The 13,754-nt window shown below is 44.8% G+C and overlaps 1 protein-coding gene across 10 annotated transcripts in view; it reads left to right on the forward strand.

The window, feature by feature from the left end:
- The window catches only part of VGLL4 (vestigial like family member 4), a 211,920-nt gene that overhangs the window by 165,420 nt on the left and 32,746 nt on the right, over nucleotides 1-13,754 (forward strand). Inside the window, exon 1 of one of the 10 annotated variants that reach the window (XM_077116556.1) lies at nucleotides 9,290-13,009. The exons of the other annotated variants lie outside the window; for them this stretch is intronic. Coding sequence (XP_076972671.1) covers nucleotides 12,996-13,009 — 14 coding nt within the window. The 5' untranslated portion in view covers nucleotides 9,290-12,995. Of the gene's footprint in view, nucleotides 1-9,289; nucleotides 13,010-13,754 lie in introns of those variants that run through there. 10 annotated transcript variants of the gene reach the window in all.

Consider the following 13,754-nt stretch of genomic DNA (forward strand, 5'->3'; position numbering starts at 1 on the left):
TTGAGTTGCCACTTAGGGTGGACACCAGCCGCGTGTGACTTTTTAAATTTAAAATGAAAAGTTCAGTTCCTCAGACACATTACCTGCCTTTTTAGTGCTCAGAAGCCACCCGTGGTTCAGTGACTACACTACTGGGCCGCACAGTTTGCAGACCCTGTCCGCGGAAAGAGTTAGGAAATCCTGAGTTCCTAATGACACTCCGATTCTAATCAGAGGTCTTTGTTGTCTCCCCCTGTTCTAGTTTGCTAGCTGCCGGAATGCAATACACCAGAAACGGAATGGTCTTTAAAAGGGGTAATTTAATGAGTTGCTAGTTTATAGTTCTAAGGCCGAGAAAATGTCCCAATTAAAACAAATCTATAGAAATGTCCAATCAAAGGCATCCAGGGAAAGATACCTTGGTTCAAGAAGGCCGATGCAGTTCAGGGTTTCTCTCTCAAGTGAGAAGGCACATGGCAAACACAGGGCTTCTCTCTCAGCTAGAAGGGCACATGGCGAACACGGCGTCATCTGCTAGCTTTCTCTCCTGGCTTCCTGTTTCATGAAGCTCCCCAGGAGGCATTTTCCTTCTTCATCTCCAAAGGTCACTGGCTTGTGGACTCTCTGCTTCGTGTTGCTGCAGTATTCTTTGCTCTCTCTGAATCTCCCATTCTCCAAAACGTTTCCTCTTTTATAGGACTCCAGTAAACCAGTCAAGACCACCCAAATGGGTGGAGACATGTCGTCACCTAATGCAGTTTAACAACCACTCTTGACTAAATTGTATCATCCAGGGAGATGATCTGTTTACAGTTTCAAACATACAGTATTGAATAGGGATTATTCTATCTTTATGAAATGGGATTTTGATTAAAACATGGATTTTCTAGGGGGCATGCTCCCTTTCAAACCAGCACAGTAGATGTATCAGCTGTATTTTACAGCAGCAGAAATGGCAGCTCTGAGAGGTTCACACACCTAAAGGGATAGATCTGGGATTCCATCTCTGCTGTATGTGACCCCAAAAGCAACGATCCGTTCCGTTCCTTCCTGGCCATGCCTTGCCTGGGATGGAATTACACACAGCTGAGAAGCTGGCTATGTGAGAGCCCTCAGACATCTACGACGACACTTGACCCAGTCTGATGCCTGGCACACAGGAGGTGCTAAACAGTCTTCGTGTTGGACGGAATTAGACCTCCCATCAAGAGAATAGGCTCTCCGGGTGCATGTTTCAGCTGGAGTAAGCATCCTCCTTGAGATCAGTGGTGTACATTTCCAAAGGAGTCATCTCCGGCCTCAGCACAGAGCGAGACCCCTAAACATACCCCAGGATCAAAGCCATGGCTGTCAGCTTGTGCTCTCTCCAGCTGCGCTTGCCACAGTCCGGAGTGAATGAGGAAGGGCTGAGGGAGAGCACGCGTCGCCTCCTCTCCCCGGTGGTGCCCTTTGAAATGCTGTCCTGGGGTGAAACGTGTGCATTGTTGTTTTTCCTTCTTGGTCGTTCCTTTGAAGTTTTTTCCGAAGTCTGATGTAGCCAATTCTGGTTTGTCCAGGAATGAATGATCCATTCTTGTGGTCTTTCTCTTCTTTCTTCTTCTCTCCTTCCTTCTACCCCCATTTTAATCCTTTTTTGTCCCCTGACCTAGTTATTTTACTATTTCTTACAGAGCACTGAATAGAAGAAGGGGGAGGAACCCAGATAAACCCCAAACCAGTCATTGTTTCAGTTTAACACAGGGTTGAAGGAAGCCTTTGAAATGAAATGCTGGCCATGTGTTAAAAACTGTACAAACTACTGGTTATTGGCTCAAATGGGATTTGGGTGTTTCCCCTGGGTTTTATTCATTTTATGCAGTGGAGTTGACTTATAAATGGTACTACACCAAAGTTCTAGAGTATCTGTAGCGTGTGGTATATATGCCTAAAATCCTTGGCAAAACGATCAGTCTCCCTTTGCTGGCTGTTTCTCCTGACTCTTTAGTTTTAGTCCCTTAGCGTGAATCTGTGCTTTAACATGAGATTGTGTATTTGTTCCATAGACTTCATGAAAGTGGAGGAAGCAATTCTTCATTTCAAAGTATACCCAAAGGAAATTGAAAAGTTGAGGTTATTTTAATAGCTTGGCCCTACTAGCAATTCTACAAGCAACTGGGCCTTTCTAAGGTAAACAGTAATAGGTGTTTATAGACAAAGCATGTTTCTGTTTTGTTAATGTCTACATACGCCTTAGAGAGGGGCAGACTTCTTCTTCTCATCACCAGGAACTGCTGGGAATCGTGAGAAGCTTCTATCAGGGCTTATTAACCACCGCAGCTGTCCCTTGTGTCCTTTTTGTGTCAACTGCTATGGGAAGTGCTTCTTGAGCTTTATCTCCCCGAATCCTCACACCCCCATCGAGGAGATGGTGTTATTTTTCCTCTTTTATGGATGGTAAAACTGAGGCGTAGAGGTCATGTCATTTGTTCAAGGTCACCCAGCCAGGATTCCAGAACCAGAGCTCTCAGTAGCTGGGTCTCGTTTGTAGGAATCGTACCTGTATCAAGTTGCTCATTTGGTGTGATGGCATCTCAGTGCTTCAAAGTTTTGGACAGTTTGGTAGTTAGGCACTCTCAGCATTCCACCAATGATCCTTCGGATGTGAGAGGTGGGAACGCTTGTTCACGGTAGAGTGCACTGACGATGAAGAGGGAATAAGAGGAAGGTCCCATTATAAGGAAGGGCACTGAGCAATCCAAATCCTCGCAGCAGGGTCTCCCATCAGGGACCTTAAAAGGACGAATCCCAGTACCACTTCTGATCAGGCTCAGAATGCATCTTGATAGAGGTGAGAACGCCACAAAGACAAGCAAGATGGTTCTTGATCCTCAGTGGAAGTCCTTTTTTATTATTTTAATTGTCCTTTATAATCTTTTACAATGGTAAGTGCTACAGGCTAAGGGTAACTTTCATCTCAAACATTCAAACTGGAACATTTTTTGGATTCTCTTCAGATACGTGCATCTACGTCTTCCTTTCCTTGCCTCTGGATTTCATAAATCAAAGACTATTGAATAGAGTTCCTCAAACTGGGTGCCTTAATCCTTTTTCTCCTTCACTCTCTGGGCATGGTCCAAAACTTGGGAAGTTTTGCCCCCAACATTCTGTGCTGTTTTGTACTTTCACATGCAGTCTTAGTATCCTCCAAAAGTGTTCTGGGAATTTAAAAGGATTTTTGTAGCCTTAATTTTAGTTGCCTTAAATGACTAACCTAGAAACACAGACATGTTAAATCAGGATTGTCTTCTTTTTTTTAAACCACTCCTCCCCTAGTTTATATCAATTATATGTAGTTACTTTAAAAAATAAACGAGAAGGGAGTCTGGGCCTTTAATAAAAGTTTCATGTTACGGGAGTATAAGCACATTTCATATGACATTAACTCTTCTGTTGGGCTTTGTGGACCAGCCTTAACTTTGTTGGAAGTGAAGCTGTTATTAAAAAAAAAAGAAAAGAAAAAAATTTTTTATGGCCACTCGGTGATGTTAAATGCATCTGTGAGTTACATGGAAGTGTTTCACTAATTAAGTGTGGTGCCTTTAAATAAAGGTCACAGGCCTGACCTGTGTTGTGTGGGTTTCTTGTTTGTCAGGCTAGAGGCATTTTCTCATTTTCACAGTTCAGCTGAAAACAAAGCCCTCCTTATCCTAGCAGGGAGCTGTGCTCTTAGAGCTGACATCAGCCTTTTCCCAGCAGGCATCATTTCTGCCTTAAGAGTCTTTGCAGAAAGCTGGAAAGGCAGATAACCATTGCTGCTCCTGGCATTTTTTTTTCCCTTCTGGCCAAACTCCACATAGAAGGAAGAAATGCAAAAGGTGCCAAGAGTCAAAATCAGAATAAAGGGGCTGTCCTCCACTTATCTTTTCCAGTATGCATTGGGGATTTGGGATTGTTTCATGCGAATATATAGTTGTAATCTGCGTCATGAAGATTAGGAAAGTGGGAAGACAACTTTAAAAAATGAGGGTTTTTTTTTTTTTAACCTCAGAGGATTGCTTATCAATCAAGGGACATTCATGATCTGTAACAGAGCTGTCATTAGCATGTGCAAAGTAGCTTTTAAAAATGATACTACAGGGCTGGCTGCCGTGGCTCAGCAGGCAGAGGTCTCTCCTGCCATGCTGGAGACCTGGGTTCGTTTCCGGTGCCTGTCCATGCAAAAAAAAAAAAAAAAAGAGATACTACAATTGGAAAAAAGGAGTGTTAGATTAATGGATTAAGTTGGAGGCATTTATTTATTCAACATGTGAAAAAAACAAAACAATGCAAGATTTTACTCCTTACCACCACTGCCCCCTCCCTGATTCATTGAGTTTCTTAAGCTCCTTTTAGCACGCTGTTTTCATGAAGATGCTTCTGCTTTGGGAACTCAAATTGCAGCTGTTTTGTACCGAGAGGATTAATCTCGACGTTGTTATGACCTCATAGCATCTCTCCTTATTGCAGTAAAAAGCCAGCTCTGCTACCTTAGTAGATCTGATGGAAGACCAGAAAGGTGAATGCTAAGAAATTTGCCTGGGTGTAGGTGTTGATGTTTCTTGTATTTTCTCTAGGATCTTGCTTGTCAAGTGCTTATTTGCCTGTGCCACATGCAGCTGGAACATAGCACGGCAGTTTGCCAGCCCCATGTTCTGTGTCTAGTGCAGTTATTTGATAAATGGCTGTGCTCGGTCTCTGTCTGCTTTGCTATGTCTCTGGGTTTGAAAACAAAGCAAAACAAAACACAGCACTCTTCACTTTAAAATGTCTTCACAGGTTGTCTCCAAAGCATAATTAGAGAATTTAATGTTGCAGTAATGTTCTTGGTCTGGCGGTAGCAGGAAGCGTTGCCAAACAAGGGATCTGGATTCTGGATCCAAGCCTTCATGGCCTTGACAGAGGCAAATATACTGCAGAATAGAAGGAGACCAGTTTTGCTGCAGTGCTGTCCTCCAACTTAAACGACCCCTGCCCTTCCCTTCCTTGGAGAGGCCTAAGAAAGGCAACTGGAGGGATCCACGTAGAAACCAGCCCCAGAAACTGGGTCAGGGCCAAGTAGAAGAAACAAACATTAGGTCAGGAGCCGAAACCTCTTTGCATCCCTAAACTATCTGTGTGTTTGAACCCATCTTGGAGAGGTTGTGGTGTTTTCTAACTGGCTAGGTGCAGTCACTTTGGCTGTATCTGCCATTAAGTGACACCCCTTAGAGATTCAAAGCAAAGCACCAGTGCCCATAGATTATCTCAGAACACGGCTGCCTCAAGATGCTCTAAGGAAAAAAAAATATGTGTTCCCTGGTCAGAGTTTGGGAAGTGCCAGACAAGGCCTTCCAGTCTGCTAACACATTGCAGGCTATGAGATGTCCTCTGGAAAGAAATACTGTTTTCCCAGAGTGCCTCAAAAGTAATTGGCCATGGACTCCTTTGTCCCTTTTTAGAAAAAAAACCCTGATTATTAATATTCCATAGAGCATGCTTGCCTAACAAATATTGCCTAACAGAACAAGCATTTTATTTTGGTTTCAAAGTTCTGTTATTATTAGCATTCAGATTCACAAAGTTCTGGTGCTGTAAAGAGCGCTGAAAATTAAAATGTAATGGTTGTAAAATTCCTTGATTTGGGACTGTTAGGTAGCTGCTGTCTTCAGCGCTTGGAACTTTCAGGAAAATTCACTGAGGCCAGAAAAATTGAGGAAGCCTGAGGCTTATCTTCCTTTTACTCCGTGCTCCCATGTCCTCCACTCGTACTTCTCTCTTTCCTCTATAGCTGTTTTCTAGAGAGTAGATTCTCTTCACTTCCTTACCAGTCATCAGTCCAGTGCTCTGTTACCCATACCAATAACTTTGATGAAACTTCTCTCCCTACTTTCACTAGTGCCCTACTTATCGTGGGGGTCAGGAACACTTGTAATTCTCATCTCACGTGACTCCTTTCTTTTCTCCTCCTCCTTTGGTTTCCATGGCCACTTTCCTGCATTCTTTGGAAGCCATTACTGCTTTTCTCCAGAGTTCTGTTCAAAAATTTTCCCTGTCCAGACCGCTCTACTGAAGTCACGTGCATGGCTTAAATTTCTACTATAGGTGGATGACTCCCAAATCTCTAGCTGAGACCTAAGCTTCAGAAACCCATTGACCATCTGCCTGTTAGACGTCTTACATGTTCCTCAAATGCAGCCCTAATTGTCCGGAATTCATTCAGTAGCTCCTTTCCTCTTCTAGCCTGCTACCAGGTCTGCTCCTTATCTTCGCCCCCATCTTCATGATTGGTACCCAAACCAGACCCAACTGGAGTGGTCCTCCATCTTCTTCTGTCTCATCTCCCCTGTCCAAGCCGCCCTACCCTGTCACATCCATCCGCTAAGTATCTGCTGTCTCGACGGTGTCCTGGGCCGTAGCTGCGATCCCACTTTCAGGAAAGTGCTCTCCTTACTGGCTTTTCTGTCACTCGAGTGCCAGAATAAGGTTTCTGACACATTAATCTCTGCATGGACTTCTCCCACAGCCGCCGGGCAGCTGCAGGGCCGCAGTGACCAGACCCTACCCATCACGCTGGTGCCTCAGGCCACGTGGACTCACTGCATTCTGGGGACATTTTTGCTTGCCTCTTTCTCTTGGCAATCGGCCAGTCCATCTGCTTAGATGCTAACACTTCTTATAAAATGATGACATTTTGCTATAATTATGTGCCCATTTGCCTGTCTCCTTCCCCAGACTGTACGTTCTTCAAGGGCAGGGGCTGGGGCTTACTCATGTCTCCATCCCTAATACTCAGCCCTGGGCCTGGCACTTAATAGGTGCTAAGTAAACGTTTAAATGCAAACCTGAGACACTGGGTACATTGTCGGAACACTCTTCCCTGTGACGTAGAATTGCTTTCAAACAGCCGATGGCACTGCTTATTCTACTTCCCATTTTTTCCTTTTGACCTTGATGTTTATTTCAGGGGATTAAGGAGAGTCCCCCCACTACTACCTCCACTCTCCTCCTTTCCCCATATCTAGCTCCCCCACACAGAGAAATGAAAATACCTAACACTTGGCAAATGCATAATTTGCAATCTGTATCACTAGTCCTGCCTGTGGTGCTTTTTTTTTTCAGATTAAAAAAAAATGATCTTGTAATGTTGACTCTGAGTAACAAGTTCTTCAAAGTTTATTATATGAATGGAATGCTTTTTTCACTTCTCTGTTTATACTTATGCATGTGGCTCCAATCCCAGCGTGAACGTAAAGTAAGGTCTATGAAAATGAGAAATTCAGTACGGTTGGGGGAGTCTTTCACGTCAGAAAGCTAGGCAGACACTTCTGGGTGGAATCAACCCAAGTGTCGATTTGTTCAGATTAGAATTGAGAAAACCAAACAAACCTCTGCCCAAGTGTTTATTACTTCAGGTTTTTTCTTCCCTTCAAATTTACCGGAATGTTCTGAAAGCCAAAGTGGCCTTCAACTATTTTCTAATAGGTTCATTGTGACGTTTATTTCATTTTTGTGTGAGAATTCTGTGTGTATCGCCGATAGCCCTCCGTCCCCTTAGGTTGATTTGGAATGACAGTGCGCCATTTTGTATTAGGCTGTTGGCTTTTGTGCCAGTTGTATCAAATGACTGAAGCACAGATGCTCTATACTCTCTAGGAGCTGCTGTTCTCACGTGGTAGACTTCCTGGAAGGAGATGTTGGTGAAAGGGGCTGCTGGCCGGGCAGCCTCTTCAGCAACAGGTATTCCCGAAAGCTGGTTTGGAGGACACTGCATCTTACCACCGGCCAGTGGGACTGGCCCCTCTTTGACTACAAAATGAAATCCGGGTTCTTTGGTGTGACCTTCCAGGACTTGGATGAACCAAACTCTGTTCCCAGGATTATTTCTTTACTTTTCCTTTCCTTTTTAAAAATCTCTGCTATTACTTGCCTTTAGGCAAGCTACACACAGCATTGCCCACGTGAGAAGCAGATCCTTTACAGTTCAGGGTGGGCAGTTTGGATGGTCCAACCTCCCATGTGACTTTCATTTTGAGGCTCTTTTTTTTTCGCATGGGCAGGCACCAGGAATCGAACCCGGGTCTCCGGCATGGCAGGCGAGAACTCTGTCTGCTGAGCCACTGTGGCCTGCCCTATTTTGAGGCTCTTTGAAATGAGCGTTTTCACCACCTATGGTATTTGCATGGCATGTGCCTCTCTTTGTCACCTGATGTTCTAGTTTGCTAGCTGCCAGCATGCAATAAATATACTGGAAATGAAAGGCTTTTAAAAAAGGGAATTTAATAATTTTCGTGTTCACAGTTTATAGGCCGTGGAAATGTCCCAATTAAAACAAGTCTATAGAAATATCCAGGGAAAGATACCTTGGTTCAAGAAGGCTGATGAAATTCAGGGTTTCTCTCTCAAGTGGAAGGGCACATGGCAAACACAGTCAGAGTTTCTCTCTCATCTGGAATGGCACATGGTGAACATGGCGTCATTTGCTAGCTTCTTCTCCTGGCTTCCTGTTTTATGAAGCTCCCTGGGCGGCATTTTCCTTCTTCATCTCCAGATGTCGTTGCTTCTTGTGGCTGTGTCTTCTGTTCTGCGCTCTCTGAATCTCCCCTTTTCTCCAAAATGTTTCCTCTTTTGTAGGATTCCAATAAACTAATCAAGACCCCACCTAATCCAGTTTAACAACTACTCTTGATTGAGTCACATCTCCAGGGAGATGATCTAATCAGTTTCAAATATACAGTACTGAATAGGGATTAGAAGAAACGGCTGCCTTTACAACATGGGATTAGGATTGAAACATGGCTTCTCTAGGGTCCTATATCCTCTCAAACTGGCACACCTGGGTTCCTCCTCCTATCCCCTTATCAGCTCTCCTGGAAGACACCTGCCTGTTCTTGGGTTCCCAGTGCAGTGACTTCCCACATAGGGTCCTACGTCACGTACACAGTCAGTCAGACCATTCTAAACCTACCATTCACATTTGGTGATACCTTCCCCTGTCCCTTCCCTCCTCGGACTTCCATTTTGGAAAAAGTTGAGAACTGTAGAAAATCTGAAGGACTAGTACAACGAACACTCATATATCCTTCACTGGATTGTCAGCTGTTAGGAGTCGCCACGTTTGCTTTGTGTCTTCTGTGGATGTAGATAATGATATGCTCCAATATATAATACATGGCCAGACTCAATCCTGTCCTTTATAGGTGTTTTCTTTTTAATTCAGAATTCAGTCATGGATCATATGTTGTGTTTGGTTGTCATGTCTTTTAGCATTCTATAAAACTTTGGGGAGGGGCCGGGGGGGAGGGGGAGGGGTTTGGTGGGTGAGGAAAGTTGGGGAAGCCAGACAAGGACTGCTCTGGAGTGCCAGGCCCTAGGAGGTCTCTGTTCAGAACCCCAGTGGGCTCAATGGCAGGGAGATTGCCCCAACCCTGGGAGAAATGACCTTGTATATGATATAAAATAAGTATTTAGGAAATGTGCATGCTTAATAAGTGGTGAAAAATGTAAGCTCAGAATGAGAGGACAAGGGAAAGGGAGAGGTCATATCGAAGAAGGAGGCAGAAGATTTGGAACATGAGAAGGCTGAGGCATATGGAGGTAGATTAAAAATGTTCACGCCTGTTCCGAGATAACTTCAGTCACCTTTTCAGAAAATTTCGTCACCACCTCAAAGGCTTATTTTTTTAAAAAAAATTTTTATTGATAAACAACATATACAACACAAATATTCTTAACATACGAACATTCCACACACGTACAATCAGTGGCTCACAATGTTGTCACCTAATTGTATATTCACCACCATGATCATTTTTTAGAACATTTGCATCATTCCAGAAAAAGAAATAAAAGGGAAAAACTCACACATCCCATACCCCTTACCCCTCCCTCTCATTGACCACTAGTATTTTCCATCTACCCAATGTATTTTAGATCAAAGGCTCGTTTTTATTTCTAGCCAAAAATCTCAACAGTTTTACTTTAAAAACAACAACAGCAAAACAATAAATAAAAACACAGACACCCCAGTATGTTCACTTATTCATGGCACAGATGGAGCATTTCCCTGTTTTTTTCTCCCTAAACCCACAGAACCTAAGCAGAACCCTGAAGATGATTTTCCTGTGGGAAACTCAGTCCATTGGAAAGCTCAGGCCATGTCTCTTCTGAGCGTGAAAACTGGGGACATTTGTGTGTTGTGTGTGTGTGTGAGGGGGTGGGGGGAAATTTGTTATATTCTGGGATATAATTAAGTGATCTCAAGATCTTTAAGAGATTCGACGCTAACATCTAAAGAAACTGTGATTGGTGGAGGGAAATGTATTAGTTTGGTGTGTGTGTTGGACCTAAAAGCCTGACTGTGGAATTCCTCACCCGTGGCTGACGTGGAAAACCGGAGCTCATGCTTGTTTCTCACAGCCCACCAGCTTTCCTTCGAGGGCTGAGAAGGAAGGAGAACCGAGTGCGTTTTCCAGGCTGTGCGCAGAGCTCTCTAGGAGCCTCCCTCTGCCGCCCACCGCCCAGGGGCTGCCTCACTTTCTGCCCCTTTTGAAGGTTTGGTTGCTCACCTCTCCTTCTTTCATTTCCAAGACATCCCACAGTCTCCTTCCCCTCTTCTTCCTTGGGCTAGCGCGTGTTGTTTCACATTGCTCCCGAACAAGAGAACTTTTGAGCAAATACGGATATTCGGGTTGTTTACAGTGTTTCACAATGATCTGTTCACTTTTGAGAATGTCTGTGTCCATCCATCCTTGCTCGTATCTTATGCGTCCCGTTTTTCAGGAAGTGGAGTTGCTGGGTCGAAGGGTACCCGTCTGCTCTTGCTAGCCATTCTGTATTCTGAACTTGAGAAGGTTTGCATTCCCACTGTACCTGGGTGCAGTTGCCTCTCCTCGCATCCTCGTAAGGTGACTTTGAGCATGTATTTAATTTTTGTGAGTATCCTTAGGGAAACACAATCAATTCTTTCAGCATAACTGTTACTGGTTTTTATATTTTTGCAGCTAGGCAACTTGAATTACTTTTCTCCCATGCTTATTGCCATTAGTATTTCTTCTTTTGTGACCGTTCTGTTGATAATTTCATCTTTTTTTTTTAATTAGGGTGTTCACCCTTCACTTGATATGTGCCAACTCTTCACAGTAAGGCTCCCCTGTCATGTGTGTTAAGAAAACAAGCATTTTCCTAATTTGGTGTTTGTATTCCATCTTTATTTACTGTGTTCCTGAAATATAAATGTTTTTGGATTTGGATGTGGTTGAACCAGTGAATCTTTTCTTTTCATGGAAAAAGCTTCTAAAATGTTCTGAGAAGGGCTACCATGTTAGCTTAAAGAATACCTTCTACCAGGTCTTCACAGTGGAATGATTATATATATGCCCAGTATATTCTGGCTGTGGAATGAAGAGAAGCGCATCGTTTGTTCATTACTTCATTCGTTCATTTATTCAAACGTTTCCCGAATGCCAACTTCATTGGCTGCCTTGTGGGGTGGGGGCAGGTGGTAGGGGTTGGCGAAGGGGTCCACGGCTTCTGAGGGCGAGAGAAGCTGTGGTTAGAGCAGTGGGATGAACTTTTGTTCACCTGTGAGGTGTCGGGCAGGGTGCAGGGGTGCCCTGTCCACTGGGGAGCTATGGGCCCAGCCCCCCAGGAGGCGCAGTGGGAGCCCAGGCTTCCTCACTGTGAGCAGACAGCAGCACCCAGCCCCGTGCCCCCTGGCTTCCCTTCCTTCCCTCGTGACCCTTGAGGATCCTGTTCCCTCTCCCACTGAGCTAGCTTTGAACTCAAAAGTTGAAATTCTCTGCTTGTATTTAACCATTTTACCAGATGTTTCCTGTGGTTTGACAGATGCACCATTTACTAGAAAGTTACACTCCTGAGATTGGAGTTGCTGTGGACACTGTTGCTATAATAGACGTTGAGTCGGCCAGGGCAGGACTTGGAAGACAACTTCTGCATCAACTTCGGGGCTCTGGTGTTTTACCCAGAACAAGAATGCTATTTGCAGAACCCACTTTTATCTTCTCTGTTATCAGTCGAATCCCTGGTTTATTAATAGTGCTTAACCAGTTGACCAGAGCCCATTACAATCAGCACAGTGCCTCCCTTGCTATTCCTTTCTGAAGGCAGCTGGGCCTAGGAACATCTAAGTTTTGTTTGCAAAGCATCTAAAAGAACTCAGGTAGGTTGTTCGGCAAGTAAGAACTTAAACCAGCCTGAAGATCTAATGCTCCAATGTTCTTGGGCCACCTGAAGCTGGGATATGGTTAAGACATCTGCAGACTTGGCAGATATTTGCAGCCACCTAAAAGCTCATCAAGACAAACCAAGAACTGCTTAAGGTACCTTTGTGTTTCTAGTGCCAGCATTTCACTGCAGCTTAGGGGTCCAGATAGAATACAGCCTCTTTGCCAAGACCCTGCTGGTGGGGGTGGGGAGTAGAAGGGAGGTGCTTCCTGCAAAGCACAGTTGCAGCTGGGGCTGCAGAGAAAGAAAGGATGAAAACTCGGCAATTTCTGACATTCTTTCTCTGAGGAGCTTGTTGCAAGGGTGCTTTGAGTCCCATGCTTTGTTTCTTCGGAGCAGGCTGGCTTTTGCAGGAGCCTTCCTCTCCTGCGTGTTGTGTAACGCTCTTTGAAAGTTCTGTAAAAGCCTTAAGTTAGGGGAGATGGGGAAACAAAGAGAGAGGAAATGGCATGCCATCATCCTGACAGCAGATCTCTTTTCTCACAAAATGGAACTGTAATGATGCATGTCCCCTTCTGGCAAGACACATAGGTAAACAAACCCTCCCAGGAGTGGCTTACCTATCCCAAGACCCAAAGGAAACATTTCTTCCAGCAGGGGTGGGGTTGTGGGTGCAGGCCGGCCCCTTACCTTGCAGTCCTCCTTCCAGGCAGGGACTTTTATTCTGACAGGCGTCCTGCCTACCCCTTTTTTCGTGCCTGGGACGGCTTGCCAAGTTTGTGAGGCCCAAAGCTTTCTTGTGGGAGGACGCTGGACCGTCTTCATGCTCTTTGGCAATGATTAAAGTGAGGTTAGTACCAAAAACCCTTTCATTTTATTCCCTTATCCTTGCTTTTTCAAACCAGATGGCAACCCTGTATTTTCAGCTGTAATTAATTTAAACGATGAGGCAGCAAGTGCTAGGAGAGGTAGAGTTGGTTTTGCTCAGAGGGGACAGTGGGGATTTTCCTTCCTGTCCCTCTCTCCTCACCACACGGCACCTTGTCCCAACCACATCCGGGCCCTGGGGGTGGGGTCGGGGGGTTGCAGCCCGGGCCCCTGCCTGCCCACGTGAGCTGGAAGCGATTGTTTCCTTCCTGAATTGAGAGTAACAAAGTTTCAGGTGGTGGCTGACATGTCCCTGCAGGCGGGGCTGTGGAGTGGCTCTCTCTAGACCAGGGTGCTTAGTTTACAGGGAGGGCGGGTTTGGGGAGTGCAGGCTGCTTTTTCTTCCCACCAGGACAGCTGCCAGGGTCTCCTCCAAAGCAGGGTGGGGTGGGGGGTGTTTTAGGGTTAGTAATTACTCTTCACGAAAATTACAAGGGAAATAAAAGCCTTTGGCCACAATTGAAGTCTGGAGGGTTTGACCTCAGTTATTTGACCACTTCCCTTAGTGGAAATTTTATTTGAGCCCTTCTCTGCAGTTGCGTTAGAGTGCAACATCAATTAGAGACGGAGAGATCCTTCACATTTAATAGAAAAATGCCTTAAAAAAAACCCACCTCTCAGTGACTTGTAAAATAACTCCACAGACCAGCTTCTCCTCCCCCTCCCCC

Source organism: Tamandua tetradactyla, chromosome 9 (assembly GCF_023851605.1).
Source record: "Tamandua tetradactyla isolate mTamTet1 chromosome 9, mTamTet1.pri, whole genome shotgun sequence".
NCBI lineage: Eukaryota > Metazoa > Chordata > Mammalia > Pilosa > Myrmecophagidae > Tamandua > Tamandua tetradactyla.